The sequence below is a fragment of the Megascapheus bottae genome, chromosome X (genome assembly GCF_031878675.1).
Source record: "Megascapheus bottae isolate mThoBot1 chromosome X, mThoBot2.hap1, whole genome shotgun sequence".
Taxonomy (NCBI): Eukaryota; Metazoa; Chordata; class Mammalia; order Rodentia; family Geomyidae; genus Megascapheus; species Megascapheus bottae.
Genome location: NC_143547.1, coordinates 39,954,602 through 39,979,769, shown reverse-complemented (window position 1 = coordinate 39,979,769; position 25,168 = coordinate 39,954,602). Strand labels below are relative to the sequence as shown.

Genomic DNA, 25,168 nt, shown 5'->3' with positions numbered 1-25,168 from the left:
ACAAGCATAGCAGTTTCAGTTGGCAGAATTCCAATTCAAACACCTATCTGCTGTTTTACCCCTTGGAGAACTAACAACCTGGATCAAGGTCAGAAGCATAGCCTAAGTTTAATCAAGCCAAGGTTCCCATAAGTAGGGGTTTTTCAGAGCATGGTTTAATTGTCTATTGCTGATCCATTCTGACTGAGGTGATTTTTTTTTACCACATTCATGATAGTGTGGCTTCTGAGCTTAACCAGTTGGGACCAAAATGAACATAGAATACATAGCACACTGTAGTACAAACCATGACCTTATTCCATGGATCCATTCTACCTTCTCTCCTTTCCCTCGGGGTATGAGTTTGTACTTCAAAGATGATGGGACAAGCATGTAATTGGTGGCTTTTATATATTCAGTGATATTTTAGTAAATAAGACAATTGCAGATAACTTGATATTATATTTTCCTTCTGTGGGAAACTTTGTAAATCCAATGACCATTTCAAAATAAAATATTTGCTATCCTAAAAAAAGATGAGGGGACAAAACAGCTACTCTGAAGTCAACCTACACATCTGTAACATAACATTTATGACATCTCATTCATCCAAGTATGCCAGCAAATGCTGACATTTTGACAGAACTGAATTTGTCACTGTTGGGTGACTTATACTTCATCCTGACCTATGCCCTCTTGTGATTCAGGACTTGAAAATTCCTGTATAGAAATGTAGGTGGCATATAATGAGTGATTATTGTCCTTAATGTACTATGTTATCTCTTATCTCTTTTGCTGTCCCTTGGTTATCTCATATTGTTACAGTATTTCACCTTGTTATCTGATATTTTGTATATATGCGTTTTTGGTTATTTGAAATTGGATAGGGCAGTGGGGAAAACAAGATGAGGGGCAAGGGTGAGGAAGGAAATGGGAACCAAGACACGAGAAAGGGTATTAATGTTTGTGAAGTAATGCACCTTCTATCTGGTGAACATAATGTAACCCTTCTATTAATTACAATTACAATAAAAATATAAATAAAAAAGAAATGTAGATGGCAGCAATTCGTTTGATCTCTTACACATTAGGCCTTACTCTATTACCTCTCCTCCTAAATCAGACCTCCCCCTCCTCAATCCCCCTCCCCACGCAGGAAGACTTTTATTCACAAGCACACTCAACAGACCAACACACCTGGAATATCCTGTCTTCCTTTGTTCCTAGTAGGTAGACACCCAGCCTCACTGCAAAAGGAGCTGGCACATCTTAAAATTGAATTTGTCCTGATGGTCAGGTCTACAAGGCCTTTGTGTTGAGGAAGCCAATACACTGTCTGGTGACACCAAAACATGGCACTCATAAAAAAGACCCGTAACCTACCCCCAGGAGGCAGTCTAGAAAATTTGAAGTGAGGCAAACAAAATTCCCCCCAGAAAACCTGTGCTATGAGCATTAAACAGTATATATCACTTGAGATATCCACACACATAAAGACGTTAGAAACTGATTCTTTTCAGCTTAGGGATATGGATTGGCTGCAGAAGGGGTGGCCAGGACTTGGAGAATGTGACAGTATTGTTCTCTAGCAATCTGTTCTGGTTGCTGGAGGATAATTTCACCTCCATTGGTCCAGTAGTACTACGACAGGCTCATTTTTCCACTTCCCACCCACAGACAACCCTCTACTTTTTTTCTGTTCCCAGCATTCCATATTCCTCAAACATTTCCTTTTATTAACTATACAGTGGGATGTAATCAGGTTCTCTACTGATACAGAAGAGAAAATCACTAGGGATGGCAGCTCAGTTTTTTTTTCACCAAGGTGAGAGCTAAAGCAGACGTGGAGAACAATGCCCAATTTCTACCTGAGTTTAGTTCTTTTGTGTGGTGCCACCAGAGCTCAATAATGCGTCCAGAGGGAGAACTGGGCCCAATTGTTGGAGCTGGAACATTTCTGTACCCACTAATACCTGTTGAAATGATTTAATGAGAGAGAGACCTCTAGTGGACGGCTGTGAGATATATCAAGATTGCTCAGAACAGAAATGAAGAGTAATGCAGGAGAAGCAGGGCTGAAAAACAAAGGAGAGACTGGGGCTCTAGAGGAGTCTCCTTGGGTCCTGGAAAGGATATTACAAGAGGGCTATAAGTAAGTGTGGCCAAGGAGAAATCCACTCAGAACTCACACTGTGGAAACCATAGTAACCTGAATTCATGGCTCCTTCCCAGATATGGGCCCAGAGATCCTCTCAGGAAGCTCAGTTATATATTGTCAGTACTTTCTTTTCCCATGACTTCCACTGCTGAGAGAGAGACTGCAGACCACATTACACAAGATGCAATTTAATTTAAAACTGTTGTCAACTGGAGGGCTCAGGGTCAATAAAGGAGAAGAGGAGGCAGTGGCTGGAGAAAACCTGAAGTGAAGCAACTAGACCATACTTCTTGGGTTCCCCAATATTGGCTGCTTTTCTTGTACGAAGATGCTGGGTTCAACCTGTCAAACACTGCAGAGTAAGGACCATCCAGAGGTCTCTTGAACAGCCGGGACTGTGATAAGGAGTACCATGGGCCACTTACTTTTATGGGACTGGAACTTTGCAGTGAGGGACCAAATGGTTGCTGAAACAGAGAAGCATAATCAGGTACTTCAGAAATAATGATAAAAGAATCCATGCTGTTTCCCCCACAGTCTCCCAGGAAAATCTCTGAGAATAGACCCTTAGAGAATCCAACCTCTATGGGATCTGACTCTAGAAGTATCCTCCACCCACCCATCACAACTCAAGGTGGACATTTCATCTACACTAAAACAACAGAAACCAGTGGCTCTCAAGCACAGCTATCCAGGCTTACTGAAAAAAATCACTCAAAAAACAGCAAATAGAAGACAAGGCACACCAACCAAGACTAACATGAAAAATAAAGAAGTATCTCTAAAGGCCCTAAGGGGAGATCTTTGTACTTGGATGTCTGAATACATCCTAAGTTTCAAAAATGCATTGTTCTTTGAGCTCCCTCTACCAGCCAACACACTGTAAGCATACGTGAGTTTGGCCCAGATACCTGCCCCCAGAACCCTCCAAGTCTCTTGTTTCTGACATGGCATCTGCCCCTCATTCATCATACCTAGTTTTTTCTTGAGCTTCTTTATTTCATTCAGTAGCAAATGACACTAGCTCAGCAGACACCAGAGAAAAAGAAAAAGTTAATTTGTTGTTCTCCTTTCTCCTCATTCTCCCTCATACCCGCAATCTTTACACAACCCATTTTCTACCACCCTGTGGCAAGATTTGCCTCAATAGGAAGGAGGTGCTCTCTCTGAATTAAGGTGCACGATAGGATTATGTATTTCAAATTATCCTCCACATGAAGCTCACCGTCTGGCTGGGGTCAGCGTGTCTAGAGACTAGAGAAGGAATTACCTGGGGACAGTACTGTTCTCCAGATGGTTCCTGTGGCCCTTCTGCCATTGCAGAAAGCACAGGTGGCTCCTTATCACCTAAAAGAGAACACCAAAATCCATCTTCCTGGCTTCCACGTGAGAAAGGAATGGTCTGGTGAACTCTCAAGTGAGGCAGCATCTCCCTCTGCTGGCAGCAATGTGCATTTATTCTGCCCAGGAATCCCAACCCTCTCTGGGCCTCCTTTGCGCTGCTCCAAATGTCCCCCCAGCTACCATTGTGTTCCCCTAGAACTGTGGGTCTGGACTGAATGCTAGAAAAGGCTCTGTTGAAGTCATTGATTACTTTTGGATTGGAATTCTATCACTGTTAATAACCACTCCCATTTCCTAAACCTCACTTACAAGTCAGTGGGGTTGCTTGAGATGAGGCTTCCCCACACTCTTTTTCTGGAGGGAGCCCAGCCTAGGCAAGCTGCATAGCCTGGAATCAAGGTTAGACTCTGCCCCATCACCTGTAAGTGATCCTTTCCAAGACTTTCAAATGCACACCACTCACCAGAAGGTGCAAGATCTCTGGGCATGATACCCCCAAGTCTTCGTTGCCTGGGCTGTGATAGCACATCAACATGTGGGGTTGTTTTGTGGCGATAGACATTGCTGACTTCTTCACACTGCATGAACTCAACAGGTGGTTCTGGATTATTAGCTACAATCTAACACAAGAAAACTTTTCCATGAGTGTGCATGTTTTGTTGATGTGAGGTGAGGACACTGAAACCTGGTGTCATATTTTTATTACATTATTATTCATCTAATATGGAAAGTTTTACTGTGATATTTTTATAAGGCATATAATATGATCACATTCATTTCCTCTTATTACTCTTGCATTTCTCCTACATATTTTAAAATCTCCTCGCCCATTATTATTAATATTTCTGTCAGTTGTGGGGCTTGAACTCTGGGCCTGGGCACTGTCCCTGAGTTCTTCAGCCCAAGATTAGAGCTCTACCCTTGGAGCCACAGTGTTACTTCCAGTTTTCTGGTGGTTAATTGGAGATAACAGTCTCATGGACTTTTAGTGCCTAGGCTGGCTTTGAACCATGATCCTCAGATCTCAGCCTCCTGAGTAGCTAGGATTACAGGCGTGAGCCACTGTATCTGGCCCTTCATCCACTTTTTTCAGTGGGCTTCATGTATACCTACATGTATTTTATTCATACTCTTTTTCCCTCTAACACCGTTCACTGGATCCCCCTCCATAATCACACATTTAGGACTACATCTATTTTCTTCCTTTAGATCTAGGGTCTGCACATTAGAGAAATCAAGCAGCATCTTATCTTTCTGAGTCTAACTTTAGTCATTTAATACAATGGCCTGCATTCAGTTCCATCCAGTGTAGGAGGCTCATTGCATCAGTACCTTCTGCCTCTGTCAGCCTCAGGCCAGGAATATAGGTTTCAAAAAACTGTCCCATTGGTGCCAGGTAGGATTAAGGAAGAACTGGGAGGAAGGCTATCTGGAGACTGATGTAAGTATATACCAAGGCTGTATAGCCTGTACTCTGAGCCATTCCTAGACACAAACCAGCAGCCAGTCCTGCTGCAAATCTCACCAATAACATGAGGGTAGAAAATGCACAGAGTATGGCAAATCTTACCATGACTGGCACCTAACAAGTGCTCTCCTGATACTCATCACAACAAAAAGGAACCTAAATGCTACATTTGAAAAATGGTGGTTTTATACTTACTTAGAGAATAGGAGCAAAGATGTCTGACTTGGTGATGAATAAGGGCATGTTGAGAGAAAGAGGAGGTACTCATACTCACTTTGGCTTGTGGGCCAGAGGCTGTATTTGGGTCATGACCTTCAGTGGCAACCAAATGAGTCTCCTTTTTCCTCCACACTGGACTTCTATTCACAGTGTTGTCTTCACTGTACTGATTTGGTTTAGAATGCTGCAAAAACAACTTGTTGAACCTCACAAACAAACAGACTCGTGAGACTGGAAGAAAGGAGGCCGATGTACTACACTATTAAATGGACCCTGGATACAGCATTCTAAAAAATAGCTAGTTTTCAGTGACAATACCTCAAGAAAGAGCAGAGGGAGCATGGGAAAGGATATTTTCACTAGGGATGAAAAGGAGAGAGGAGAATAAGGAGGATGACCTATCCATACTCACTTGAGCTTCTTGAGCAATATCTCGGTTTGGCTCAGGATCTTCTCTGGCCAGGGACCTGAACTCCCTTTTTCTCCACACCACAGATCTTTTTGAAGAGCTGCCTTCACTGGACTGATTTGGTTCAGAATACTGTAAGGAGAATATCTTGAACCTCTCACCCAGAGGAACATTGGGCACCAAGAGAAAGGTGGCTGTTGTTTGCCCCCACTACAAGGATCTTGGATATGACATTCTAATGATGGTGAGTTCCATGTCACAATCTCTGAGGAGGCGGCAGAGGGAACATGGGAAAAGATATATTCCTTAGCAGAGGGACAGGACATGGTAAGGAGAGGATAAGCTACTCACATTCTCTTGGGCTTCTGAGGCAGAATCTCTATTTGAGTCATGATATTCACTGGACATTGGTTGAGTTTTGCTTCTTTTCCACATCACTGTTCTATTCACAGGGCTGCCTTTACCAGACTGACTTGATTTAGAATGCTGTAAAGAAAATGTTCTGAACATCCCAAACAGAGGAACACCCGAGATTAAAGAAAGGTGGATTATATCTGTTTCTACTATGGTGACCCTGGATGTACCATCCATACAAAGGTGGGCTGCCAGTGAAACCTATGGCTATGCTCAGATGGAACATGGGTAAAAGTATGTTGGCTAGTGGAGGGTTAGGGAATGGTGACAGGTAGATGGGGAGGACAGGCTATTCACACTCATTTGGGCTCCTGGGGCAGAATCTCTATTTGGGCCATGAACTTCTCTGGCTTTCTGCTGAGTCTTTCTTTTCCTCCATATCACAGTTCTCTTCGAAGTGTTGTCTTCATTAGATTGGCCTGATTCAGAACGCTGCAAAATAAATGCTTTAGAGATTCGAGAATGGTGGTTGACATATGTCCCTATTACAATGACTCTGAATAGAGCATCCTTAACAAAGGTGAGCTTCCAGTGAAACCTATGACCAGGGGGAAGACTGAACATGGACAAAGACATTCATTAGTGGAGTGGAAGAGCATGCTGAGAGGAAAAGCAAAGGATAGACCACTCATACTCACATGGGATTCTGGGATTGAGTCTCTTCTATTTGGGTAATGATCTTCCATAGATGTTTCTCTAGGCTTAGTCTCCTTCCTTCTCACCACCACAGATCTCTTCAAAGCACTGCCTTCACTGGACTGCTTTGGTTCAGAATTCAGAAATGAGGATGCCTCATCTCACACAGAAGAGCATCCAGGATTGGGGTATAGGTGACTGATGCCCACCTCTGTATAAGGACCTTGGATGTGGCATCTTAACAACGATGGTCTCCCAATGAAAACCCCAGAGGAAAGAGCAGAGGGAACATGGGCAAGGATGTCTATACCAGGAATGGAAGGAGACAGGAAGAGAAAGAGGAGGGGACACAGGCTATTCACATTCATTTGCGCTTCTTCTACAGGTTCTCTGTTTGGGTCATGATCTCTATCCACTGGCTGAGTTTCTCTTCTCCTCCACACAATAGGCTTCTTAAAAGTACAGCTTTCATTGGTCTGTAATGATTCAAAATGCTTCAAAGAAAATGTGTTGGCCCTCCCGAACAGAGGAAAATCTGACACTGAGGGAAAGGCAGTCAATGTCCTCCCTTACCACAAGGCTCATGGATAGGTCTCCTAATGATGCAGAGCTCCCAGTTATAATCCTTGAGCAGGGTGCATAGGAAACATGGGCCAACATGTGTACATTAGGGAAGGACTAGAGCATGGCGAGGGGAAAATGAGAACAGGCTACTCACATTCGCTTGTGGTCCTGGGGTAGGATCTTTATTTGGGTCATGAACTTCTCTAACCACTGGCTGATTCTCCCATCTCCTCCACATCACAGATCTCTTCGATCCATAATGCTGCAAGGAGAATGTCCTGAACCTCTCAAATGGAGGAACACCTGAGACTTGGAGAAAGGCAGCTCATATCCTCTTCTACTACAAGGATATGGCATCCTAGTGACATTCAGCTTCCAGGGACAATCCCTCAGAGTGGGTAAATGGTATATGGGCAAGATATGTGTATTAGGGGAGGGGAAAGGCAAAATAAAACAAAGAAGAGATAGGCTATTAACACTCACCTGGGTTTCCAAGGTAGGATTTTTATTTGGGTCATAACCTTCTATGGCCACTGGATCATTTTTTCTTCTCCTCATCACCACAGGTCTCTTCAATGTGTTTCTTTCACTGGCCACTTTTGGTCTAGAATGCTGCAAGGAAAATGTCTTAGATCACCCAAACAGAGGAAACCCAAGGTTTTAGGGAAATCTACAGGCATTGCTTCCTACTACAAGGACCATAGCTGTGGCATTCTTACATCTGTGGGCTCCCAATCATAATCTCTAAGGAAAAGGCAGAGGGAACATGGGAAAGGATGTCTACACTATAGATGGGAAGGAAAGATGATGAAAAAGGGGCAGAGGATGAGTTACACTCACTTGAGTTTCCAGTACAGGATCTCTATTTGGGTCATAACCTTCTCTGGCCATATATGAGAATTCCCCTTTTCTGCCTAGTACATATCTCTTCTTAGTGCTGCCTTTACTGGACTGATTAAGTTCAGAATGCTGCAAGGAGAATGTTTTGGACCTCTCAAATAGAGGAACACTCGAGATTAGGGGATAGGCAGCTCATATCTGCCCTAACTACAATGTTCTTGTATGTACCATCCTAATGACAAGTGAACTACAAGTGACAATCTCTGAATAGGGGGCAGAAGGAAGATGGTGACATTTATGTACATTAGGGGAGGGACAGATCATGGTGAGAGGAAGAGAAGGAAGATAGGTTACTCACGCCCACTTGGAGTGCTGGAAAAGGATATCTATTTGGGTCATGACCTTCTCTGGCCACTGGCTGCATTTCTCTTCTTTTCCAAATCACAGAGCCCAAAGTTCTGCTTTCACTGGCCTGATTTGGTTCAGAAAGTCAGAAGGAGATTTTCTTGCACCACCCAAACACAGGGAAACCTATCTTGGGGGGAAAGCCAGCCTAATGTCCGCCCCCTCCTACAGGGACCATAGATGTGGCAATCTAATGATGGTGACCTTCCAGTCATAATTCTTGAGGCGGTGACAGAGGGAACATGGGCAAAATATAGGCATTAGTGGCTGAAAAAAGCATGATGAGAGGAAGAGGATGAAAATGGGCTATGCGTACTCACTTGGGTTTGTGTGACAGAATCCCTATTTGGGTCATGATCTTTCGTTCTCCTCCATTCCAGAGGTCTTTTCAAATCTCTGTGTTCACTTGCCTTTTTTGGTTCAGAATGCTGCAAAGAGAATGTCTTGGAGCACTCGACAGAAAAACACACAAGATTTTTTCTTGGAGGAAAGGTGGCTGACTAATGTCTGGGTGTGACATCCTCACAACTATGGGATCCTTGTACCAACTTTACGGAAAGGGCAAAGGGGCATATACACTAAAGATGAGAAAGAGAGAGAAGAAAAAGGAGGATGATCTATTTATACTCACTTGAGCTTCTTGAGCAAGATCTTGGTTTGGGTCAGGATCTTCTCTGGCCAGGGACCTGAACTCCCTTTTTCTCCACACCACAGATCTTTTCGAAGAGCTGCCTTCACTGGACTGATTTGGTTCAGAATACTGTAAGGAGAATATCTTGAACCTCTCACCCAGAGGAACACTGGACACCGAGGGAAAGGTGGCTGTTGTTTGCCCCCACTACAAGGATCTTGGATATGACATTCTAATGATGGTGAGTTCCATGTCTCTGAGCAGGCGGCAGAGGGAACATGGGAAAAGATATATGCCTTAGGGAAGAGATAGGACATGGTAAGAAGGAGAGGATACGCTACTCACATTCACTTGGGCTTCTAGGGCAGGATCTCTATTTGAGTCATGATCTTCTCTGGTTACTGGGTGAGTTTCTTTTGTCCTCCATTCCAGAGATTTCTTCAAATTGGTGCTCTCACTGACCTGTTTTGGTTCCAGATGCTGCAAGGAAAATGTCTTGAACCACTCTAACAAGAGGGACACTCAAGATTTGGGGAAAGGCACGGAAGTCAGTTCCTATTGCAAGGATCCTGGGTATGGCATCTCAATGACAAGCCCTGAAAAGGGCAGTGGAAGCATGGACAGAGATATATTCATTGAAAAGGATGGAATAGTGAAAGAAAAAGGAGAATGTTGATACTCACTTGGGCTTCTTGGACAAGATCTTTATTCGAGTCATGATCTTCTTTGGCTACCCACTGATTTTCTCTTCTCTTACATACCACAGGTTTCTTTGAGGTACTTCCATGACTGGACCGATACAGCTCAGAATGCTGCAAGGAGAATGTTTTTGGCCTCTCAGATAGAGGAACACCAGAGACTCGGGAAAAGGCAGTTAATGTCTACCCCTATTACAATTCTGGGTGTAGCATCCAAATTATGGTAGGCTTCTAGGTGACAAGCCCTGAGGAGGGGTTAGAGGGAACATGGGCAAAATTCTGTGAACTAGGGAGGGAAAGAGCACAATGATAAGGAAAAGGAGAATTATAAGTTTCTCACACTCACTTGGCCTTCTGGAGCAATATCTCTATTTGGGTGATCTTCTCTGGCGACAGAGTGAGTTTCTCTTCTCCTCCATCCAGCAGATCTCAAATTGCTGCTTTCATTGTCCTGCTTTGGTTAAGAATGCTGCAGATTATCTCAGACCACCAAAGCACAGGAAAACGCAATTCTGGGGGGAAAGGGAACTAATATCTGATTGTACTACAAGGGTTCCACGTGTGGCAGCTAATAATGGTGACCTCTCAGTTACAATGCCCGAGCAGAGGAAAGGAGGAACATTGACAAACATATGTGGGTTTAGAGGCACAATGCATGGTGAGAGGAAGAGGGAGGCTACTTGCACATACTTGGGATCTTGGGGAAGGATCTCTACTTGGGTTAGGGTGTTCTTTGGACACCAGCTGAGCCTCCCTTCTCCTCAATTCCACAGATGCCCTCAAAATGCTGCCTTCATGGAACTGATTTGGTTCAGAGTGCTGTAAAGAGACTATCTTACACCTCCTATACAGAGTAACACCTGAGGCCCAGGGAAAGGTGGCTGATGTCTGCACCTACTTCAGGGACCTTGGATGTGTCATTCTAATAATGGTGAGCTTTCTGGTGACAACACTTGAGGAGGGGGCAGTGGGAACATGGGCAGATTCTGTGTACTAAGGAGGAAAGAGCATGGTAAGGAGGAAAAGGAGGGGGATGGAATACTTTTACTCACTTGAGATTCTGGATCAGAATCTCTATTGAGAAAATGATCTTCTCTAGCTTCTTGGTGCCTCTCCCTTCTCCTCCACATCACAGATCTGTCCAAAGTGTTGGATTCACCAGGCTGACTTGTTTCAGAATGCTGTAAAGGGAATGCACTGGATATCTCACATAGAGGAGTAAAGATTGGAGGAAAGTTAGCTGATGGTCTATTCCTAATGCAATGAGTCTGGGTATAACATCCTTATAAAAGTGGACTTCCAGGAATAATCCATGATCGGGGGCAGAGGGAACATGGGAAAAGACATGTTCATTAGTAAGGGAGAAGGGCCTGATGAGAGGAGAGGACAGGCTACTCACACTCACTTCGGATTCTGGAGCAGGTTCCCTATTTGAGTCACGGTTTTCTCCGGCCATGGATCGGAGCTCTCGTTCTCTCCACATCTCAGATCTCTTCAAACTGCTGACAGGATTGGAATGGTTGGGATCAGAATGCACAGAGGAGGATGTCTTGGAACTCCCAAACAAGGAAAGTACAAATGCTGGGGATATAGCAGCTTCTTTATGAAGAGGTACTTTGCTCTTCTGCCCCAACGAAAGAACGGTTCTTTCCATAGTTACTGTTGAAATGCCCTCTTGGGATTTCTTCTCCCTGGACATTTTCTTTCTAGGATTGAGCTGGGAGGCTATCTGCAACAAAATGGTTAGCCACCCCTGAATAGGTGTTTCCTTCCTTGGCCTACACTATACTGTTTTTTTTTTCTTATGGGAAGGGACTTCCAGCTCTGTATCAGCCTGCCTTTCCATAGCTGTCCTAATTCTCTTTAGAGAAATTGATACTGAATTCTCAGGCATAAGGTAGGAAGTCTTGTGGGGGTGAGAGTTTGGCCTAGTGGTAGAGTGCTTGCCTATCATGCACAAAGACCTGGGTTCCATTCTTTGGTACCTCATACACAGAAAAGGCTAGAAGTGGTGCTGTGGCTCAAGTGATAGAGCAGTTGCCTTGAGAAAGATTAAGGACAGTATCTAGGCCCTGAGTTCAAGTTGTAGGACTGTAAAATAAAGTCTCATGGTTCTGGGTAACCATTATTTGTGGATTCTCACTGCAATTTTTTTGCCTGTCCTAGGGCTTGAACTCAGGCCCTAGGCAGTATCCTTGAGCTTCTTTTTATCAATCCTAGTGCTCTACCACTAGAGCCATAGCACTACCTTCCAGCTTTTTCTGTTTATGTGGTACTGAGGAATCAAACCCAGGGTTTCATGAGTGTTAGGCAAGCACTGTACCACTAAGCCATATTCCCAGGCCAAAGCATCCTTGTAAGTCTTGATATCAGAGGAAAAAGCAGAGCTTTGTTGAGTGACCATCCTGCTAGCTGTAGTAGCACTATTCTTTGCCCTGCCACCTCTGCTTGGTTGTGGGTTGCTTCGTTACAATAGTGGCCTGTTTTGCTCCCACACGGGTAGGGACCAGTGTACCTCTCCTCCACTGGTCCCTGGCCAAGTGGTGGACAGGTTGGCAGTGAAGCTTTCCAGCATCAGAAATCTAACACTGGTTTCCAGCTGCCCCATATGTAAGGTTCTGTTTGCTCGTATCCTCAACATTGAAGTCAAGCACTTGGGAGCAATCACCCACCCTCCTCTTGAGTTAACAAACTGGATTCTTTTCCTCCACCTTAAAAGACTGTTTCTTCCATATTTTGCCGGTCCTGGGGCTTGAACTCAGGGCATGGGTGCTGTCCCTAAGTTTGTTTGTGCTTAAGGCTAGTGCTCCACCACTTTGACCACAGCACCATTTCTGGCTTGTGTGCGCTCTCTCTCTCTCTCTCTCTCTCTCTCTCTCTCTCTCTCTCTCTCTCTCTCTCTCTCTGTCTCTCTCTCTGTCTCTCTCTCTGTCTCTCTCTCTCTCTGTCTCTCTCTGTCTCTCTCTGTCTCTCTGTCTCTCTGTCTCTCTCTCTCTCTCTTTCTCTCTCCCTTTCTCTCTCCCTTTCTCTCTCTCTCTCTCCCTTCCTCCGTCCCTCCCCCTTCCCTCCCTCTCTATTTCTTCCTTTCCTTTGTCTGTCTCTCTTTGTCTCTGTCTCTCCCCCTTCCCCGCCCCCCTCCAGTCCTGGGGCTTGAACTCAGGGCCTGGGAAGTCCTTGAGTTTTGTCAGGGTTAGCAGTCTATCACTTGGGCCACAGCACCCCTTCTGGCTTTTTTCTGTGAATGTCATAACTACGAACTGAACCCAGGTCTTAGTGCATGCTAGGCAAGCACTCTTCCACTAGGTACAATGTCAGCCCACTTCCACCTTTTTCTGAGTAGCATATTGGAGTTAAGAGTCTCATGGACTTTCAGATTACAGGGAGTGAACCAGCTAGGTTCTTCCAATGGTGTCATAATTAATTTGGACTTCAAAGTGAACTCACAAACTGAGGCTTAGAAAGGAGGCCTACCTGTGGTGGCCCCGAGTCACGGGTGCAGCCTCTATCTGCGGGAGTCCGGGGTCACAGGCGAGGCTGGACAGCAAGATGCCTCCGCGGCAGCTGACCCTATTGACACCAGATCGCTCCTCACCCTCCGCACCAAAACCCCATCCCGACCAAACACCGCACGGTGCGAAAATGTCTGCAGTGTCCAGCTTATGGAGAGACCGTTGGTCTGATCATCACGAGACAAGGGTGACGTTAAAAAATACCGTTACCTCACGAGCCTCTGAGGACACTGTAGAGCCTTCTCATTGGCCTTCCTTTCACCAATTGGATTGCTCCTTGTGACGACGCTTTCCAAAACAGTAGCCAATACGAATGAGGCTACATCCTTTACAGCCCTCCCTCGGGTTCCTGTGACTGACAGATCAGTGGGCCAGTAGGTAAAGGCGGATCGTGATCGTTAGAGGGCGTGCCATCCTTTTCTCTTTTCTGGTTTCTTCTCTCTGCATTCCTAGCTCAGAATGGGAGCTCCACCCCCAAGCCTCATCTTCTCCTGTGTAAAGTGGAGTATTAATGGCACTTCCCTTCCTCAAGGGCTTCTGAGGATTCGGTGTAATAGTGGATGTGGATCCTTAGTATAGAAAGGATTTTTGACATCTCACGAGCAGAAAATGTCCCTGCTCATCAATACCATGCTGTTGTCATAGGCACACAATGATGTAAACTGGGCTGAGATCTGAGGATTATGATCCAATGTCGGCCTGAAGCCAGCCTAGGCAAGAAAATCTTTTAACACTCTTATCTTCAATCAATCACAGAAAAAGCCAGAAGTGGTTCTGTGGCTCAAGTGGTAGAATACTAACCTTGAGAAAAAGAAGCTAAAGAACAGATCCCAGGAATAGAGTTCAAGCCCCAGAACTGACACACACACAAAAACAAGTCAGCTCAAGTAAGAAATTCTGTGAGACTCAATTAACCACAAAAACTGTGGCTCAAGTGGTAGAATGCCAGTTTTGAATAAAAAAGCCAAGTGAGAATGTGAGGCTCTGACTTAAGCTCAAGTGCTGGCACACATGTAGGAGAGACAGCCAGAGATCACAGACTGTGGACTTGGTGGCTTTTCCCTATCAATCTAGAGGTATTGCTTTGACTCAAGCTTGAGGCCCCTTCCACACAACCCTTGGTGATACTTTGTCACCCTGCCTTCTCCCTCTAAATTTACAGTGTGATCTCTGCCTATATTCAAACTGAACCTGCATGATACTATTGCTATAGCATATACACCACAGGCAGTGGTAGGAGCTGAGCCTTCAGTCCCTAGAGGCATAAAGGAAAGATTCTGACACTCGAGTTAGAGAATGTCTTCAGGGCCCCATTGGAAAAAAGGTACTATCCATTGACCTTGAGCCACCCATACTCCTCAGCCAGAAGAAGTATGACTGGAGAACCTCACGCCCTGTTATGCTTCATGTTGTTTGGCTCCAATTAAGCTCAGAGTGAGGTTGCCCCATAAATTCATCTGCCTTTTATGCAGTGGCACTATAGAGTCCTAAATGAAATCCCATATGGACTAGGTGTCAGGGCTCCCTGAAGGTCATTCCTACCAATACCATGTTGGCAGAAAAGGTAGTCTCCTCCTCAATCTATCCTTCTGAGAATCATCGCAACAGGTATTAGGGGTTGCAATTCCATTATGCTTCCTTCTTTTGGACCCAGTCTTCCAAATACAGTCATTATCAACCTCTGGTACCACACAAAAAGACTATACTCACCTTGGAAACTAAGTTTCCATACATGGTGAATTCCTCTTCCATATAAGTAGAAACCTTGATTGTGTCCTATTGTGCAGTGAACAAAAGGAAATCTATGAGAAATATAGGAGGAATTAGGGTTAATGGGAAGAGAGAAAAGTGTAGATTTATCTCTTTAGGTTGAAGGTGGAGCCCTGAGTCTGTTCAAGTATCACTAGGCTAACTTGGGTGCAATTGCCCTCCAACAGCCAGAATAGATGGCTGGGGAACATTATAGCCACATCCTTCAAGTCCTGGCCAGCAAACCAGCCCTTCTACAGACAATCTGTTGAAAGTGCTAACTGTCAATAGGTTCTGAATGCTATATCTTTATGTGTGTGGATGGTTCTAGCCATATACTGATTCATACCCATGGCACAAGTTTTTGTAAAGAAACTTTGTGTGTCCCATCTCACATTTTCTAGACTGACTTCTGAGGTGACAGAACATTTTTTTTAGTTAGTATCATATATTGGAGTTACCTTCCCCACTGGAAGTTGCATTGGCTTCCTTACTACAGTGGATTCTTGAATGCAAAAAGCAAGAATGTGAAGATCCTTTGTGATTTCACATCTATGAAAGAAAATAAGAAATGACACCAAACTATATTATGAAAGATCCATACACAGGATGAGTTATATCCCAGAAATTTAAGTTAAATCAGCTTTAGTGACTTAGTGTTTTAGTGAACTGCTTCTCTAGCCAATGCTTCCTATCAAAACCTTTTGAGTGGGGCACTGGTTTATTATCATTAATCAGCATTGTTCCTAGTTTTGGTACTGTCATTTGATCTCAGGGCTTTGCATTTATTAGGCATGGATCTACCACTTCAGCAATTCTTCTAGACCAGTACAAGACCAGTTTGTTTTTAATGTTTGAACAGATTTACCTAGAGTAGGTAATGTGTGTGTGTGTGTGTGTGTGTGTGTGTGTGTGTGTGTGTGTGTGTGTGTGTGTGTTCTAGGCTTAAACTCAGGCCCTGGGCACTATCCCCAAGCTCTCGTGCTTAAGATTAGTGATCTATCACTTTGAGACACAGTACTATTTCTGCCCTTTTTGTAGGCAATTGAACAAAGGAGTCTTATGGACTTTCTTGCTGGGGCTTGCTTTGACCTTTGATCCTCAGCTCTTAGCCTCCTAAGTAGCTAGAATTACAGATGTGGGTCACTGATATCCAGGTGTACTGGGTAACTTTTTCTAAAAAGTAGAAATTTACTTTTTTCAGTTTTGAGACTAGGAATTCCATGCTTGAGTCCACTTCCTATTTTTATAACATCTGTGATTGGATAAAATATAAAAGAAAGAGTTTATTCAGCTTATGTTTCTGGAGCCCAAAAGTCCATGATCTGGTGGCTTCATTTCACAAGGTCCTTGAATTAAATTACAAAATGGCGGGGAAACTAAGTGCAACTGGATGCCACTTAGTGTGATAGGGGACTTCACCACATAACAATATGCTCTCATGGCAACTAATTCAGCATGTGAGACTTAAGCCACTTCAAACAAGGTACTAATTTCTCTTAACTACTTAGTCAACTCTTGATGGCCCCACCTCACAGTACTGTCACAATGACAACTAAATCTCAACAGAAATTTTGGAGAGGATAAACCACACTCAAATTAAACCAATCCAAGATCAAGTTTCTGGAGTTCAAGGCTAGTCTCTGCAATACAGCAAGATCCAATTAAATAAATCAAAATGTTCATATTGCCCAATTTCATAGGCTAAACACATTTCTCATGCAAATACTAATGTTCCCCATCTCTCTTCATAGAAATAAACACTGCTTGCATTCACTTGGTAGCACAAAATACTGCAAATAACCAAAGCAGTCTTTTATAAGGAGAACAAAGCTGAAGGAATTATAGCACCTGATCACAGGACACATCATAGGCCTATAATAACCAAGAGAACATGGTAGTGACATTAAAACTAGCACAGAACCCAAAGAAACATAATAGAGATTCTATAGGCAACTGATTCTCAATGCTGCGAAGCAAGGAAACACATTAGAATAAGGGAAGCTTCTTTCATAAATGCTGCTGTGAAAGCTGAGTACCCATACACAGTTGGAAACCTCTAGCAACTGATTCATACCTCCAACCTTGGAATAACTATTTTCAAAAAAAAGCCTAGTGATAGTAGATTCTGATAAGAATATATAGAAACAGAGCCTGTACTGCTGGAGGGAATATATTTCTAAAGTTAATGTAGAGAACAGTATGAATGGCCCTCCCAAACATAGTTTATTATCTGATCCCTTTGCCTCACTTCAGATTTATGGAAAAGAAATATAACCAAAATATTAAAGAATGCTAGCTATTCCAGAGACTAGAATTGAGGATTTCAATTCAAAGCCAGACTGGGTAAAAAACTCCTGAGACTCTTATTTCTAATAAGACATCAAACACACAAAAAAATTCAGAAGTAGAGCTGTGGCTCAAGAGGTATAGGTCTGGCCTTGAGTAGAAAAGCTATTACACAATGATTAGGGCCTGAATTGCCCCAGTCCTGGCACAAGAAAATGAGATGAGATGATTGCAAGCCTGGTGAAGATGGGTTCCTGCCTGTCATCCCAGATCTGTGGATTGTAGTTCAATGCCAGCCTAGACTGAAAATCGCATCAGACTCTATATCCAATTAACAGGAAAAAAATCTAGAATTTGAGATGTTGCTCAGTTGTGGAGTGGCAACCTTGAATGAAAAAGCTCGGGGACAGTACCAGGACTTGATATCAAGCCCAATAAAAACACCAAAGTGAGAGATATAGAAAGGCACAGAGACTTCTACTAACAGTCATCAATATATGTTTTGTATAGAGATTCTTATCTCCGATTAGCCAGTGGAACTGTGGGTAAAAGAGTAGAAAGGCATCTGTTATTGAAAAAGTGGGATGACAGCTTGGGATCCACATTTCAAGCCCCAGTACCAGTACACACACAAAAAGACTTGAACACACATACATACATAAATAATGAAGAGTGAAGATGGAAGGATCAAACAATTGTAATAAAATGTTAAATACTTGTGAAACTAAATAATACATAAGAGGAAATGGCAATATCCTTTCAAGTATATTAGAGGTCAGAAATTTTAGAAAGTAATATCTGAAGTAAAGTAGAGTAATATACACCACTTCATCACAACAATTTGAAAATATAAAAAAACAAATACTCTAGAAAATATGAATATAACTTAAGAAAACTAATATAAGTAGGAAGACTGAACTTGCCTTATTTCATGAACATAATAGAAATGTATCAGTAGGCCTCTATTGTTGTGGCATGTGTGTTGTGGACAGTAGACCTGAAGAGAAATCTAGGACCTCCTGTGCATCAGGAAGCACTCTACCACACAGCAACTTCATACTCCCTTGATATGTTTAACCAACAAATGACACATTTCCTCACCAGATTTTGAAGACAGCCCCCAAATAAGTTCACTTTGAACCCTACAGAAAGTTGAAAATAAAACATCCTCAGTATGTGGTAGGAAGAACAACTGTACCAAATTTTGTTAAGGATACTTTATGAGAAGAATATCCTTGGTCAATCACATACTTCTGACAAACCAGAGCAAGAATCAGATTATTAATAAACTAATTTCCACAATTGATACAATTAAAATTTGTGATATATGACTAGAATTTATAACAGTGCACATTTAAATTACTTTAGAAGATTACTTATTTAATTGTGTACATAAAAAAATTAGAGGCAATCCTGGTGCTTTAGCTCACATCTGTAATCCTAGCTTTTCAGGAGGCTGAGATCTGAGGATAATGGTTCAAATCCAGTTCAGTAAAAAAGTCCATGCGACTCATCTCTAATTAATCACCAGAAAACCAGAAGTGTCATTGTGGCTCATAATGGTAGAGCACTAGACTTGAGTAAAACAGAACCCAGCAACAGCACCCAGGCTCCAAGTTGAAGGCCCATGAATGAAAAAAAGAGGTGAAAGAAAATTACCATACTGAAAGAGCTGGGAAATTTATCTCTTTTTTAAAATTGTATTTTATGTTGGGATTATGTATAGAGAGGTTACAGTTACATTCATCAGGTAGTGGGTTCATTGCTTCTTGATCATTGATACTGCTTCACATGTTTTTCTTCCACTTTCCCTTCCCTACCCCACCCATTCATCTTGTTTTTCCCTTACCTCCCCTATTTCAAATAAATGAATAAATGTATATATAATATACCAGGTACTAAAATCAGATATAGAAAAACATGCACATAAAGGGGAAAAAAGACAAAAGAAATAACAACTTTACATTAAGAACAACAATCACAAAGGTAAACCTCTTGTTTCCATATCCTGGAGTTCATTTAACCTAGTCTCTTCCTATATGGCCATATGTGCATAACTTTTGAGCTATTGTGATCCTCTGCTAGGAGAATCCTACATGAAGGAAACTATGGAGCCTATGTTCTTTGAGTCTGGCTTACTTCAATTAATATGATTTTTCCCCAAGTCATTCTATTTCCTTACAAATGGGATGATGTCATTCTTTCTGATGGCAGCATCGAATTCCATTGTGTTTAAATACCACATCTTCCTGATCCATTCATCTACTGAGCAACATCTGAGGGATATGGTTAGCTATGGTAAATAATGCTGCAATGAACATGGTTGTGCCAGTAGCTTTAGTTTGTCCTTGTATATGAACATTTGGGTAAATGCCAAGGAGTGGGATTTCTGGGTCATAGGGGAGCTCTATGTTTAGTCTTTTGAGGACTCACCATACTGCTTTCCATGGTGGTTGAACAAGTTTACACTCCCACCAACAGTGTAGTAGTGTTTTCTCCTGTCCATCTCTTCGCCAACATCTGTTGTTATTAGACTTCTTGATAATGGCCATTCTAACTGCAGTGAGGTAAAATTTCAAGGTTGTTTTGATTTGCATTTCTTTTATAGCCAGAGATGTCAAGCATTGCTTTATGTGTCTATTGGACATTCTTATTTCCTCTTCAGAAAACTCTAAATCTTTAGCCTACTTTTTCTTTGAGGGTTTGTTTTTTGAATTGTAGGTACATTTTAGATATGAGGCTCTTGTCTGTTGTATGGCTAGTTATTACCTTTTCCTACTCTGTGGGCTTTCTATTTAACTTGCTTGCTATGTCCTTTGCCTTACAGAAGCTCTGCAGTTTAATGCAGTCTCATGTGCCCAATCTTTCTTTGATTTGTAGTGTTTCTGGGCTTTTATTAAGAAAGTTTCTACCTGTATCTCCTATTCCTTCCTGAAGTTTTCAGGGTCTCTGTTCTTACCTCAAGGTCTTTGATCCATTTGGAATTAATTCTGGTGAAGGGTAACAAATAAGGATCCAATTTTAATTTTGTACAGGTGCTTAACCAATTCCTTGCACTATTTGTTGAAGAGGCTGTCTTTCTTCCATGTTATTTTTGGCTCCTTTATTGAAGATTAGATGGCTATAGGTCTGTGGTTTGATTTCTGGGTCTTCAGTTCTATTCCATTGGTCCTCAGGCCTGTCCTTGTGCCAGTACCAAGATATTTTTAGTACTATAACTCTGTAATGGAGTCTGACATTTGGTATTGATATTCCTCTCATGTTGTTCTTTCTCCTAAGGATTGCTTTTTGCTACATAGTCTTTTATTATTCCATATAAATTTTTGGTTGCTTCTTCTATTTCATTAAAGAATGACATTGGAATATTGATGGGTATTACATTGAATTTGTAGCTAGTCCTTGGCAGGATTGCCATTTTCACGTTGTTAATCCCCCTAACCCCAGAAACATGGTAGATTTTCCCACTTCCTTAGTTCTGCTTTAATTTCCTTTTTCAGGTTTTTAAAGTTTTCATCGTACAGGTCCTTTACTTCCATGGTTAAGTTAATTCCTAAGTATTTTTTGGTTGAGGCTATTGCAAAAGGAGTTGCTTTACTGATTTCTACCTCACTCATTGTTGCATACAGGAAAACCAATGATTTTTAGGGTTAATTTTATAACCTGCTACTTTGCCAAAGTTTCAAATCAGCTCAAATAACTTGGGTATGAAGTCTATAGGATTTTTTAAATACAGGATCATGTAATCTACAGAGAGGAAAAGTTTTACTTCATCTTATACTATTTTGATCCCCCTATGTTTGCTTCTTGCCTTATTGCTCTGACTAGGAATTCTAGTACTATATTGATGAGGAGTGGAGAGGGTGGACATCTTTGTCTGATTCCTTATTTTATAGTAAATGGCTTTAACTTTTCACCATTAAGTATAATGCTGCCTGTAGGTTTTTCATACACAGCCTTTATTATACTGAGAAATGTTCCATGGATTCCTAGTTTCTCCAGAGCTTTTAACACAAAGGGGTGTTTTATCTTACCAGTGCCCTTTCTGCATCTATTGAGATGATCATTTGGTTCCTGTCTTCTATCCTGTTGATGTGATGAATTATACTGACTTACATACCAGCTTTGCATCCCTAAAATGTTTGATCATAGTGTATTATTTTTTCATGAGGTGTTCAAGTCAATTACCCAATATTTTGTTGAGAAGTTTTGCATTGCTGTTCATCAAAGAAATAGGTCTCTTTCTTTGATGAGTTCCTGTCTGGTTTTAGGGAGGAGGATTATGCTGGCTTCATAGAATGAGTTTGGTAGAGAATTTTTTGCCAGTCCTGGGCTTTTTGCTATGTATGTGGTACCGAGGAATCGAACCCAGGTCTTCGTGCATGCTAGTCAAGCACTTTAACCACTAGGCCAAACTCCCGGCCCCGAATTTTCACTTTTTATTTCATTGAAGACCTTAAGGAATATTGGTGTGAGTTCTGATTTGAAGGCCTCATGGAATTCAGTTATGAATCCATCAGGTCCTGGGATTTTTGGATGGGAGGCCTTTTATTGCCATTTCTATTTCATTTCTATTTCATTACATGAAATGGATCTATTTAGTTGATTTAGATCTTGGTTTAGTTTGGGTATATCAATGTTTGCTAGAAAGCTGTGTATTTCTTCCAGATTCTCAAATTTGTTGCTATAAAGGATTGAAAAGTATTCCATTATGATGTTCTGGATCTTGGTAATTTCTGTCATGATATTTCCATTCTCATCTCTGATTTTGTTTATTTGGGTGGGCTCTCTTCTTTTTTTTGGTAAGATTTGTTAAAGGTCTGTCAATTTTGTTAATTTTTTCAAAGAACCAACTCCTTGTTTTGTTGATTCTTTCTGATTTTATTTTTTGACTCAAATTCATTTAATTCTGATTTAATTTTAATAATTTGTTTCCTTCTGCTGGATTTGAGTTTGGTTTGTTGTTCCCAGGAGCTTAAGGTGCATCATTAAATAGTTGCTTTGAGACTTCTCAAATTTGTTAATTATAGGCACTCAGAACTATAAGCTTTCCTCTGAGTACTGCCTTTGCTGTGTCCCAAAGGAGCTGTTATTTTTTTGTGCTCATTTTGTTAAATACCATAAACTGTTGAATTTCTGTTATGAGTTCATCAATAATTCACTGGTGATCCAACTATGTGTTGTTCACTTTCCATGAGTTTTCTTTGGTGGAGATTGATGTGTTCCAATTTTATGCTGTTATGGTACTGAGAGAATGCAGGGACTAATTTCAGTGTTTCTGAATTTACACAGGTTTGTTTTATGCCCTAAAATGTAGTCTATTTTAGAAAATGTTCCATATGCTGTTGAGAAAAAAAAGCATATATTCTGTTGTTTCTGGGTGGATTAACCTGCAGATGTCTATTAGGTCTAGTTGGTCTGTGGGGCCTTCTAGCTCATGGCATAGAAGCCCAGCTTGTTATCTATGCTTCTATAACTCCCTGCCAACAGGCATGTACACTCCTGGGCACACCCAGTGATGTGGGCAATCCAGAACTGGAGGGCGCCGGCTGCTTCCTCTGTGAGCAGGAGCTCCTGGAAACTCCTGGTAAGTGGGGCGTGTCCTAAGACACCATTGGCTGATGCTTACATCAGGAAGGTCCCTATTTGCTGCTGCTGGTATGAAGTGGCTGCCATTGCATGATGTTCTGTATATAAGTGACCATGTTTTTAAATAAAGTTAAATCTGCATCTTGAGTCTGGTCTCTGGAGTCTGTGTTCCCAAGATTATTCATGGACTCCATCATCACTTCACTTTTCATGTCTGCAAAGGACCTGGACCACAACCATAATTGGTGCCCAACGTGGGGCATGACTAATGGGTAAGTGGTCCTCTTCAAGCAACTATGGGAAATGCGAACTCTCAGCGAAAAGAGAGTCAGATTCGTGTTCTTAAAGGGATCTTGGAGAGCAGGCAACTTGAGTTTTCTGATAGAAAGCTTGAGCAATTTTATGAAACACTTCTGTCCCTCTGAGATTATTCGTGGGATCAGTTGCCAATTCACCACCATCCCAAACATCCAAGAAGGACCTGGATGACAACGACATTGATCTATGCAGTTGTTCAGCTCTGAGGTTTCTCTGCTGAGTGTTTGCCTTATTGATCTGTCTGGAGGTGACAGTGGGGTGCTAAAGTTACTAACAATCACTGTGTTTGGATCTGCATGTGTTTTCAGTGTAAGTAAATTTGTACTGTAAATTTTGCTCCGGCCTTTGGTGTGTAGATATTTAGAATGGTTATAACCTTCTGAAGGAGAGATCCCTTTGTTAATAAGGAATAACCTTGTTTGTCTCTTCTCACTAATTTTACTTTGCAGTCTATTTTATCTTACATAAGGATGGCAACACCAGCCTGTTTGGGGGAGCTGTTTGCCTGATAGATTTTATTCCAGCCTCTCACTTTCAGATTATGTTTGTATTTTGGGGGGCAAAATGTGTCTCTTGAATATAGCACAATGATGGATCTTGCTTTTTGATCCAACTAGTCAGTCTATGTCATTTGACTGGAGAGTTAAATTCATTGATATTAAAAATTTGGATTGAAAAGTGTTTTTAATTCCTTCAATTTTATCTGTATCATTAGGGTTTTTTGGTCAATTTTTGCTGTAATTACCTGATATTCTGTTTAGGTGTCATTTCTCTGTCAATATCAAGTGTGTGTTGATTTTCAATATGTAGAACATCTTTGAGAATTTTCTGTAATGCTGATTTGTTTGATATAATTTTCCTTGCTGTAGAAGTTTTTTTGTTTTTCCCTCAGCAAAAATAAGGGCTTATCTGGCTACAGTATTCTTGGTTAGTAGTTATTTATCCTTAGAGCATGGCATACATGATTCCAAGCTCTTTTTGCTTGCATGGTCTCTATAAGAAACCTGTGGTTATTCTGATTGGTTTTCCTTTGTAGATGGTTGTTCTCTTCTCTCTGGCAGATTTAAGGATCCTTTTCTTGGTCTATATTGGTCTTGTACAGATGATAATGTGGCCGTTGGATGTCCTTTTCTGGTCTGGTCTGTTTGGGGTTCTAAAAGTTTCTTGTATCTGGATCGGCCTACTTTGTGGATATTTGGGACGTTCTCTGGGATGATTCCTTTAAATATATTTCCAATCCCATTAACCTCCTTCTCCAGATCCTCCTTAATACCAATTAGCCTTAAATTAGGCTTCCTAATTGTATCTTGGAGCTCTTGAAGAGACCTGTCATATTCTGGGGGGCTTGTTTTGCATCATTTTCTGTGCTTTCACTATAAAATCTAAGTTATCTTCAATTCCAGAGATTTTATCTTCTGCATTGTCTAACCTGCTATCAATACTTTCTGCTTTTTTCCCCCCAGTCCTGGGGCTCCAACTCAATGGCCTGAGCACTGTCCTTGGAAAATTTTTGCTCAAGGCTAGTGCTCTACCACTTGAGCCACAGCATCATTTCCTAGCTTTTTCTATGTATGTGGTACTGAGGATCGAACCTGAGTCTTTGTGCATGCTAGGCAAGCACTCTACCACTAGGCTACTCTCCTGGCCCTCTACTTCATTTTCTATCTCCCTTCCGTCTAGTTAGTCATTTTTGATGGCTTGTATCTCTTGTTTTAGATCTTGCATGGACTTCTTAACCTCCTTGATTTGGTTTTGAGTCTCTCTCTGAAGTTCTTTAGCTGAGTAGCTATGCTTTTTTTGGACTTTTTTTTTGATTCATTCAGCTTTCTGCTTGTGGATTCCATGAATTCCTCTATTAATCTTTGATTAGCTTCATCACATTCACATAAAGTCTTATTCATGCTTTCAGACTTTTCATTCATCGTGTTTACCAGTAACATTTGTAGAATATT

General features: G+C 41.8%; 1 protein-coding gene across 1 annotated transcript in view; it reads right to left on the bottom strand.

The window, feature by feature from the left end:
• Positions 1 to 2,346: 2,346 nt before the first annotated feature.
• Positions 2,347 to 25,168, bottom strand: part of LOC150040914 (uncharacterized) — a 48,109-nt gene continuing 25,287 nt past the window's right edge. Inside the window, exons 6-24 of the mRNA XM_090326316.1 lie at positions 11,165 to 11,281; positions 10,818 to 10,946; positions 10,112 to 10,219; positions 9,751 to 9,879; positions 9,413 to 9,547; positions 9,068 to 9,196; positions 8,757 to 8,864; positions 8,390 to 8,503; positions 8,032 to 8,160; positions 7,675 to 7,803; positions 7,346 to 7,453; positions 6,990 to 7,103; positions 6,289 to 6,423; positions 5,224 to 5,352; positions 3,945 to 4,101; positions 3,408 to 3,484; positions 3,112 to 3,157; positions 2,563 to 2,604; positions 2,347 to 2,479 (exon numbers count right to left, since the gene is read on the bottom strand). Coding sequence (XP_090182442.1) covers positions 2,475 to 2,479; positions 2,563 to 2,604; positions 3,112 to 3,157; positions 3,408 to 3,484; positions 3,945 to 4,101; positions 5,224 to 5,352; positions 6,289 to 6,423; positions 6,990 to 7,103; positions 7,346 to 7,453; positions 7,675 to 7,803; positions 8,032 to 8,160; positions 8,390 to 8,503; positions 8,757 to 8,864; positions 9,068 to 9,196; positions 9,413 to 9,547; positions 9,751 to 9,879; positions 10,112 to 10,219; positions 10,818 to 10,946; positions 11,165 to 11,281 — 2,040 coding nt within the window. The 3' untranslated portion in view covers positions 2,347 to 2,474. The remainder of the gene's footprint in view (positions 2,480 to 2,562; positions 2,605 to 3,111; positions 3,158 to 3,407; positions 3,485 to 3,944; positions 4,102 to 5,223; positions 5,353 to 6,288; positions 6,424 to 6,989; positions 7,104 to 7,345; positions 7,454 to 7,674; positions 7,804 to 8,031; positions 8,161 to 8,389; positions 8,504 to 8,756; positions 8,865 to 9,067; positions 9,197 to 9,412; positions 9,548 to 9,750; positions 9,880 to 10,111; positions 10,220 to 10,817; positions 10,947 to 11,164; positions 11,282 to 25,168) is intronic.